Below are 9938 nucleotides of genomic sequence, written 5' to 3'. Positions count from 1 at the left end.
CAAAAATAGGCTTAAATACGATAATTTTTAATCCTCAGTATTAATGAGAAAATTAAAAATATTTGTGATGCTATTTTTTTAAGATGGGGGGCTTTAATATTACAGGTGGGTTTTTTTTAATATTTCTACTAACCTTTACCACTAATATGTTATCTATAGTTTTCCGAACACAGGATATATTTTCTCTAACAGAATGATTATACACTGCAACGTGCAAACAAATATCACATAATCAGCTGAGAAGAAACAAGTGGTTTTAGATTTCCTGCCGGTAAAACTAAGTTTGTAGTGTCAGAGGTGCTAATAGAAATCTGCAGTCATGGCCCCTTTTTGCTTTTCTTCATTCTTGTAAGTTACATTTTTAAAAGTGGTTGTTGAGCCTCTGTACAGTGGATTTGTTTCCTAAAAAAACAAACAAAAACAGAAGAAATGGAGTCATGCGGTGTTTAACTCATCTTGCCATTGCTTCAGCTGCAAGCAGATGTAGCTGCACGCCACTGCCTTGAGCGTACCTCTTCAGCCAAGGGTCCATGATCCCTGACCCAGTGGTATGATGCAGGTTGTACATGCACCAGCTCGTACCACTCTGCTTCCCAACGTGCAGGAAAAGAGGATTTGTGCTCTACTTTGTGAGAAGCTTGGGCCAGATATCTGCCTGTCTGGCCCAGCAGTTCATTCCCAATGGGCTATGCAGGCTGTCCGTGGAAAAGCTGACACACATTTCACAGACCTCCTGGGTCAAAGAGGATGTCCTCCTCCTATGGATTTGTTTATAGACATTTTTTGAATCCATGCAAATGTTTGTCGTCTAGAATATCTTTGGAAATAAATCCTATGCTTTAACCAAATGCTGTGTAATGATGGTTTTTGGCTTCTTTGGAGCCTGCTATCTCACCGTGCTTGTATAGGAAAAGTCAGTGAACAAATGCCCCATCTTCAATTTCCCCAGTCATAATTTTAAAGTCCAATATCACACTCTCCTCCCGCTATTTCTTTTTCCTAGTGAGGACTTCTGGTCTATTCTTTGTACAGAAGTAATTTCATACCTTTGATTATTTTAGAATAGCCTTCAGCAGCTCACTTATATTCCAAGCCACTGAAATCGAGACTGGCCTATACGAGGCAGCACAAACAATCTAGGGTCAGGAACACGCTTCCCTTCCCATCTGTCTCCCAAAGTAGAGTAATGCACATCATCAAACAATACTTTATCAAATATGTCCGATACAATTTGCGTGGTTGGACCACGCAGATGTTGTAGTTGGACCATTCTAAAAACACAGGTGGTGTCTCAGCGGTGAGGTGTGACTTGTCACGGTCGTCTTGCTTGAGCCCCCCAGACTACCATGCATTGGGAGAAGGGCAAGTCCCACCCGGGCTTTTTATCCTGGCCTCTCATCATTCCCTTCCTATCATTTCCTCTTGCAACAGAGAAGAAAATTAAAATGCTTCTATCAAGTGTATCCTTCCCTCTTACCATACGTAGCTCTCCCAATGGTTTAAGAAAACGTTTTCAAGTAGCCTTGCCTGTAAGTAACTGGTATTTCCCATCTCAAAAGCTGAAAGGCTGGCAGTGTCCATCCGTGCAGAAATGTTGCAATCACAGGGCTTTGTACGAGAATGGAGCCGGGTGAACAGCAGCATATTGCCTGTCCTCCTGACACCCACCAGAAATGCTTACTCAACATGCTTTTTTTCAAAGAGCCTCAGAAGTCTTAAAGCTTTTGCAAAAAAGCAAAAAAGTCAAGGGCAGAAAGGAAAGAAGAAAAGGGAACATGTGGTATAAGCTTGCATTAGACATCTGCAAGCTATAGATAGAAGGTAGGGCCTGAATTTCTCTGTCCTTTCACCTACATTTTGGACAGCTTACATTCATTGCTCCTTTGTGTGAGTGAGCTCTCGTCATGACAGAGGCCGTCAATAATCTCTCTTTCCTAAAATGGGTTCTGTTTCTGGGAAGAGGGGTACACCTCTGATAATTACATAGGCAGCAAACAACTTTGCTAAGATTAATCAAAGGCGAGGTACTAATTAAAAAACAACTAATAAAAAATGTTATCTACACACTTTTACATGTGGAAGAAATTAAAGCAGGAGATCGAACTCTAGCTATTTTTCATCCCTAAAAAAATCGTAACTTTACTTTATAGAATACTAAATGTAGTGAAAAACTACCAGTAAAATCTATCAATTTACAAGAACAAAACCAAAACATAGAATTTTAAAGGCAGTTGTGCATCATGCAACCAAATTAAAGAACCTCGTATAAAATCAATGCATTTGACGTACCATTTGCCATTTAACTTTTGATTTTTCTGCTTCAAACTTGGCCACCTCTTTTCGGTCTTGAACTGACACCAGTAATTTCCATATACAAAGTAAAACAATGCCAATGAGAAGGATAGCAAGGGTGACACCCACCATTATCATTGGGATATTTGGAAGCTGTGGGCAATCTGTGGAAACAAAACCAATTATGACTGTGGATATCCAATCAATAAATTTTAGGCAATTAAAAACAGCCAGGAGGCATGCTGGGCTTCTCATTTGCTGCGAGCTGTGCATGCCTTTTCCTTCAAGTCCATGTTATTTCCCTCCTGCTAGCTTTCTAAAGGGTTTGTGAAACTGGCTGAAAAATATTGCAATAAAATTTTAAAAAAATTAATTGCTAACTTCTTCCCCTGCTCTTTTACTGTGTCAATTAGCAGCTGCTGGATACAGACCCAGATTCTGAAGAGGAAAGTTAAAAAATTATTTTCAGATTTGTGTCAATATAATTCTAAAAAAACAGGGCTGAATTGACAAGATTATGAATTTTACAATGTTACGGCTGAAGCTCTACTTCAATCAACTGATATTCAGTGTGTTGCAGAGGAAACTGCATTTCACTCTTGAAAGCAATGAGGAAAAAAATCCATTAGACTTGCTGAAAACATTGGACTGAACAATTTGAAGGAATTTTGCATTTCAAGTTCTGCAATAAATGTTATCATACAATATTTCAGAGAGTCAAAATTAAAACTGAAGTTTTTGCTTTGCCAAAACACGAAGAAGTTTGATTATTTTAATATTAAAAAGTATTGCTTATGAAAGCCTGTGAATGCTACTATTTTATAATCTGAACCATGGTTTAAGAAAAATGCATGTCAGTCTTATTTGGCTTACATGATTGTATTTGTAGTTCACATATTATTTTTTTGCTTGATGTCATCATTTAACTAATTCTGAGGGGTCTGGTTTGAGCAGTGGGTTAACGCTCGGGCTACTGGTGCCATCTTGATTTCGGTTCCATAAATGAAATCAATATCTAGAGCATTTCTGGAGGTCTCATCTCAGTTCACGCTCGCATGCATCGCCGCTGCCACGGCACAATAGTTTCGAGGCCCAGGAGCAGAACAGCAGCTGACAGCGAAGCTGGTTATTGCAGCGTTGTGGGAGGGCCACTACACAGCGTTTAATGAACTGTGCCTTCCTTAGATATTTCTTTCACTTTTTTTTTTCAGATCTAATTAAAATGCATAGTAAATGTATTTAATAAAGAGAAAATCTTACCCTTAAATTCTTGAGTCTTAGGGGTGTAGTTTACAAAGGGATGTGCTTCTTTAGTACTAGCTTTGTTACAACCATCTTTGCTGTAATAGCAACCTATACAAAACCAGGCTACTCTTCTCATGGTAGAAGCTGCTTTTTTGCGCAGTGAAATCACTTTCATTCTCACAAGTATGCCAGAGAAAGGCTACCCAAAGGGTTAACAAAATAAACACCATTTGTGCCAACAGAACGAGGTTACAAACCTGCATGGCTTTCCCTAAAAGATAACTAACGTTTAGCACTGAGACACTGAGTGTGTCCAAAAAAAAAAGAGCATTTTTATTGCCTGGAAATGAAACTGTTTGGCAGCTGAAAAGTGGTGTCTGTGTTCTCTTCTGTCTTAAATGATTAGGAGCTTTAATGAAAAATCAGTAGTGAAACAACAGCAAATAAAGAAGTAATGTTAAATGAAAGGATATAAAGAGATCTGTTGAATATCTGTTAGTTATGCAAAATATTCAAAACTTAATGATACTGCAACATTAAACGTAATTATAAATATATTTTAGAATTTTATCAGGTATACCGAATCAGATAGTCTTTTGGACATTTGTCCATCTATAAAATATATGTCATTTCAAAGTCAATTAGAGTTTTCTCATATAATGCAAATGACATTTGGTATCATCATCTTAGAATTCCACAGGGCTTTAGAAAACTTACTCTTGCAGCCCAGGGATCATTCTGCCCATCTTTCATGAAGGGCCAAGTATTTGTTTTACTACGGCATTAATTAAGTACTTGAGGAGGTGCTCTTTTGGCTGGGCACAGGAGAGCTACAAACACAAGGAGGTGCAGTGCTGCTTAAAAGAGCTCAGCTTCTAGATAGCTCACCCTGCCTGTGTTTTTAAATCAGATTTCACGTAGAGAAAGCAATATTCACTGTTTACCTTTCTGTTCTATGCTATGAATGACTGTCCTTCGCTGTTCATCCATAGCCAGTAGAAATGTGGTTATACATTCATTTTCCCCCTGCAAAGAGCAGGGAATAGATTTATCCTCCGAATAATCTGCAGAGAGAGGGGAAAACGTCATTCATCAGATCAAATGAAATTTAACATGTAATAACGAGAGACTGCTGGCATCATGTTTGTCACAGCCTTGTCTGTGGATGATAAAGAGTGAAAGACGAAAGTAGAAATACCCTCAGAACTTCTACTAAATTTGATGACTTTTCTTCCAACCCAAATTTTGTTTTGTTTCCGATTTTTCACTTATATTTCCAAAGAACTGATCCAGGTGTTGTCAATCTGCACTGACCATCTAGTGCACCTTATTAATCTAGTGTACTGCGAATTCCAATGAATTGGAAGTGCTTCCAAGATGCTTAACCACCAGCTGTCTGGGAAATGTAACAGTCCCCGATTATAGGACAAAGTCAACAGTATGTTCTCTTTGGTTTACAGCTACTCCTACTGTGTCTAGATTATGTTTCAGAAGTACATCTACATACATCAAACAGCAATGCATACAGTTAAAAGGGCTGCCATTTGTTTCTTCCACAATAGCCCTCTCAAAGGTTAGTGCGTCCAGTACTGCCACAACAGTAATTATAGATTAACAACAGAAAACTGCGATTCTGGGACCTTTGTAATGTGATTCCAGGAGAAGCAGATAAAAAGTGACCTGAGATGACAGTCTGCCCCCCTTTATTTGCCTCTCCATTTAATGTAGATCTGCACAAAATCTTAATCCATTTTTTTCCAGATGATTCCTAACTGGGAAACCTTTTCTGCGGAGAAAAGTTCATTCAAAGGCAACAGGGAGACAGGAGGAAGCTGGCTGTGAGGGATGATATAAAGCAAATAAGACGACTGAAAATTGAGACTACAGGTCCAGAGCCAGAAATGCTGTGATTTGGAAAATAACCGTTATATAATATTTTTACGGAGCAAAAATATCTGACCTTATAACTGTGTGCAATAACAGTTATTGCTGAACACTTATTACGTTTCCATATAACCCGTGATTTGAATAGCATTGGAAATCTAGGTAAGCTTTTCAATAGATTTTTAGAAAAACTTCTTAGGTTTTATTTTTAGAGGTAAGAAAAAACAGTAAGCTTCTCAAACATTTCTTTAAAAATAATTGTCGCTTTCCATTATTTCTTACCCATTCTTACCCATTCAAAACTCTTACTGAAATTTCATAAGCAACTGTGCTAAAAATCTTCAGTCCTCAAACTTCAATATGTAGAGTAATGAAATATAAAGTAGGAATCAGACAGGAATATGGATTTTAAAGAAACCTATGGTACATAAAGAAGTAAGTGCTCACTTTTTTTCTTTTTTTTTTTTTTCATCTTGCTTATTATCATAAGGTTTGGTCTTACAGAAAACACTATTAAACACCATAGAAAATATGAAAGTATAAATAGTTGACTACCCTACAGTCATTTTCTCTGCTTGTTATAAAAAGAGAATCTCATCTGGTTGGATTTTAATGGAAACATGCTCTTGATTTGTGATAATCTTGTATTTAACTGGTTGCCTGTCCTTGGTGGCAGAGCAATGTGTTATCTGTCAAGGTGACAGGCAGACAAGACTTGCTGATTTAACAAGATTTGGTTTTTGTTAGAAGGGCCACAAACTGCAGACGAAGTGTACTGAATTAATGGCACTCATTGCCAGGTCACAATTCCAGTAACACTGTCACAGGTTTTGCAATATTTGTTGTTTCCCAACTCTTTTAAGCAAGCAGATCCAAAGAATATTAGCTTGCTTTTAAAAAAAAAAAAAAAAAAGGAAAAGGGTAGTTGTTAGCTATCCTGAAGGCAGAGAAAAACTTGCAGGCATATTCCAAGTATCATCCAGAAGGCAGTAACTGCAAATATATTAATTATTTTTAAATTGTAATTTTTAATTTAGTGTCATAATTTGAGACCAAGGGGAGCAGAAATCTGATTATGTGCAAGGATGTAGAAATGAAAGCAAAGATGCAAGTTCAAGCTATTCAGAACCCAGCTCACGCTTAGTGTTTTTATTTCTCTGATGTCATTTTTAGGATGAGGGATCACTAAGAGAGACTATTGCATAGATTATTTTCAGTTCATCAGCACAAAAATTTGCCTAGGTAAACTCCTGTAATTTACACCTGTGTAATTTTGTGTTCTGCAGTGAATCATCATACTTTTCCCACTTCTGCCTACAGCCTAATTCCATTCATTTCAATGGTATTTGAAATCACTGGAGTCACACTAGAATAAGAATTGGGTAACAGTGGCAAGCTGGAGCCTCGAAGTGCGAAAGACTTTCCTAGCAGATACTTAGATAAAAGATTCAACCAAAAAAAAAAAAAAAAGACTGTAAATTTAAATGTTGTTATGCCCTTTCTTGTTTGTCTTCTGCTCAACAAAATGCTTTTTTTGAAGTTTCATCTCACATCGAGTCAGAACAACGGAGCAGCGCCGATACAGAGGTTTATTCAGGCTCCAGCATCCACTTCGTTGCTGCACTGAGAATTTGTGTGGTGTCAACACTGTGGGGTAGGAAAAACTCCGTTTCTCCAAGGAAAGTGTAATTGTCCCTGTTGGGATTTTGGCAGGAGCAGCCTGGTGCCTTGTGGCCAGGGTGGTGGCAGGAGCCGCTTTTTAGGAATTGTGGTTCCTCCTGGGTAGCGAGTAGAGCAACAAGGGCTCCTCCTGGCAAAGGGGGGATTAGCCTGATTTAATATTCAAATATTAAAAATGGATGAAAATAAATATTCAAAAGCGATGCCTGCTGTGGAGATAAGCCCAGTAAATGTGAAGTCATCAGCACCTCCAGAGCTGCTGTGCCATCCCGTGCCCTGCTGGATGCCCAGGCAGAGAGGCTGCCCGCACCGCGGCCGCGCCGGTGACCCTGCTGCGGGGGAGCGGGAGGAGAAACCCCCAGCACCCACAGAACCGAAGCAGAGGAGGCGAAAGGCACGGCTCAGAGGCTAAAACAGGCATTCCCAGGAAACAGGAAAATGTAAAGCCTGTGCCTTTTTTATTGCTCCACAGTTCCAGTCATTGTGTTGCAACATATGCATGCAGAAGAGAAAGTAAATCTTTAGGTGCTAATATTTTATTTAACCAAGAGCTATTTCTAGTTTTCAAAAAGCCTTGAAGCATTAAAGAAACTGAAATATAAACCAGAAAGAAGCAGTATGCTACCATATGAAGTTTCTCCATAATCTGTCTTAAATATTATGTGGTGGTCTAGTTATACTACTTTCAAAAATTTTTTTGTTTAGGTAATACAGTTTTGATTCTAGAATTCTTTTTTTTTTATTATTATTTTCAAGATTTTTTCTTCCCCTCAGGACTTCTTAATGAAGCTACCTCCATGCCAAAACCAATCCTTTGAGCTATTACATAAGCATTTAAGATGAAACACAGTCTGCAACATCTTTTTTTTTTTTTTTGAGGGGTTAGGATGGGAACAGTTATCCAGCCTTCACTACAGCAGTAACTACTGTAACTGCTGCAAATAAATTTTAAATCTAAAGAATTAGCTGACAGTCCCAATCAGGGAAGCACAGGCATGAAAAAAGGAAATAAGCAGGAACAGGTGATGATGTTGTCATGCTCATATTCCTGTGACCTCTGTGTGTGGGAACAGAGCCATATAAGTGACTGTTCCTGCTCTTGATTAGTATTCATTATATTTGAAAGTAGAATGTCTTATATATTCCTAGCTACAAATATCTGCCATCTGGCAATAGCAGACTGAAAACTTTACTAACTACACAGATACAATAAAAGTGCTCGTACGTTTTTGAAGCTTGTAAAGATATTTTTATATTTTTTAAAAAATACTAATGTCTAGAAAGGCAAAGCGGAATAATAATATTAACAAAAATACAAAACTAGAATTAGTTTTCCTTACAAGGGCAATATTTGCAACTTTTGAGGTCTATGTTATGGAGTAATGTCATCAAAAACAAAACGTGTAGCTTGCTTTCTGGAAAGATGTGTATCAGTGAAACTTATGCATGCGTGCAGCTCTGGATGGGCTTCCAGCAGTTTGCAGGCACAATCCTTAGATGTGCATACAGCATTCTGCATTGTCATCCTAACTTTTACATTTGTCTGATTTAATGCTTATGTTCACATCTGTGGTGTGGATATAATGCACCTATGTCCTGCCTCACCTAACAATTGCATTTTGCCATAGGATTGGGGTTAGAGTTGCCGTAAGAATAAATACAGACTGCCTACTGTACAGGCAAGCACTTTCCTCTACAGGAAAGAAAAAGACTTTGATGTAGTATTTCATTTAAAGTTATATTTTTTTCTGACAGTACTATTTTATTCAAGGTTAATTCCTATTCCAAAAATACCCATTGATGGAGGGCAGTTTTGAATTACAACAAGGAACTGAAGGATGTGCTTAGCCTTTAGGATACTAGGAATGTCTCAATAAAACCTGACAAGAAGCAGAACGTCTTTGCCACAGGTTAAAGGGCTGTGTCTAGTTGCCAACTGCAATCAAGAGTCTCCATAAGGACTGGAGTCAGGTTTTGCATTTGTATAGTAAAAGAAGCCACACTGGAACTCATGGTGCAGGCGTGACTTAACCTCAGGGGCTTTCATCAGCCACTGATTTGCAGGGACTAGTATTTATTACATTCTGTCCTTTCTTACATAAACTGCTTAGAAAGTAGGCATGATCCAGTGAGATAATTAACCTGGAGGGGCAATACCAGCCCTGATCTGCATTTCCTACTTACCACAGAAGAACTGTAGACAGACAGCAATTGCCTTAGGATCCCTAATATAATTCCACGGCAGAAAAACAAGGCTACTTTCAAATATAAAATTACTGAAAGTAGAAACTATCACTAACCGCACACACACAGAAAAGGAAGATTGAGTGTACAAACCCTCTGCAGTGCTGACAGTTGCATCAACCAATTTGCATTTTTCAGTGCATTCTCCCGGTGACTTGTCGTCAGAAGCCAAGTGACATTCCACACAGCTCCTGTGGAAAATAATTCAGTGGCTCATCAATCTCTGCCTGTCACAAAGGAACTATATAAAAGCCAGTTTGTATGCATCTGCATTTTAAAAAGAAGCTAAACAAAAGATCTTGTGCTATGGATACAGTAGTTCTCAGAAATATGATAGGTATTGCCACCAAAAAAAAACCCCAACCAAAACCAAAAAAAAAACCCCACCTGAGTAAAGGTATTTTGGATAAGCTCTCTCGTGTCCTCTTTTCTCTCCCAGCTTATTAGCTACCAGACAGAACCCCAGGCAACATTATTCATGTAGGTCTATCAAAGACATGGGGTTACTCACACATAACATTCATTTTCAAAAATAAATATCCTGAAATAAGCTCACACTAAATACCAGCCAAAGGAATGCCTATCAGATGAAC

At 38.3% G+C, this 9938-nt stretch overlaps 1 protein-coding gene across 2 annotated transcripts in view; it reads right to left on the bottom strand.

Annotated features, from left to right (window-relative positions):
- Window positions 1-300: 300 nt before the first annotated feature.
- The window catches only part of ITGB6 (integrin, beta 6), a 32730-nt gene continuing 23092 nt past the window's right edge, over window positions 301-9938 (bottom strand). For both annotated transcript variants that reach the window (XM_009586574.1, XM_009586573.1), the window contains 4 exons: window positions 9439-9536; window positions 4482-4601; window positions 2290-2456; window positions 301-402 (listed from right to left, as the gene is read on the bottom strand). In XM_009586574.1, the coding sequence (XP_009584869.1) occupies window positions 301-402; window positions 2290-2456; window positions 4482-4601; window positions 9439-9536 (487 nt within the window). The remainder of the gene's footprint in view (window positions 403-2289; window positions 2457-4481; window positions 4602-9438; window positions 9537-9938) is intronic.

Source organism: Fulmarus glacialis, unplaced genomic scaffold, assembly GCF_000690835.1.
Source record: "Fulmarus glacialis isolate BGI_N327 unplaced genomic scaffold, ASM69083v1 scaffold17481, whole genome shotgun sequence".
Lineage (NCBI taxonomy): Eukaryota > Metazoa > Chordata > Aves > Procellariiformes > Procellariidae > Fulmarus > Fulmarus glacialis.
This window is presented reverse-complemented; position numbering and strand designations above follow the sequence as displayed.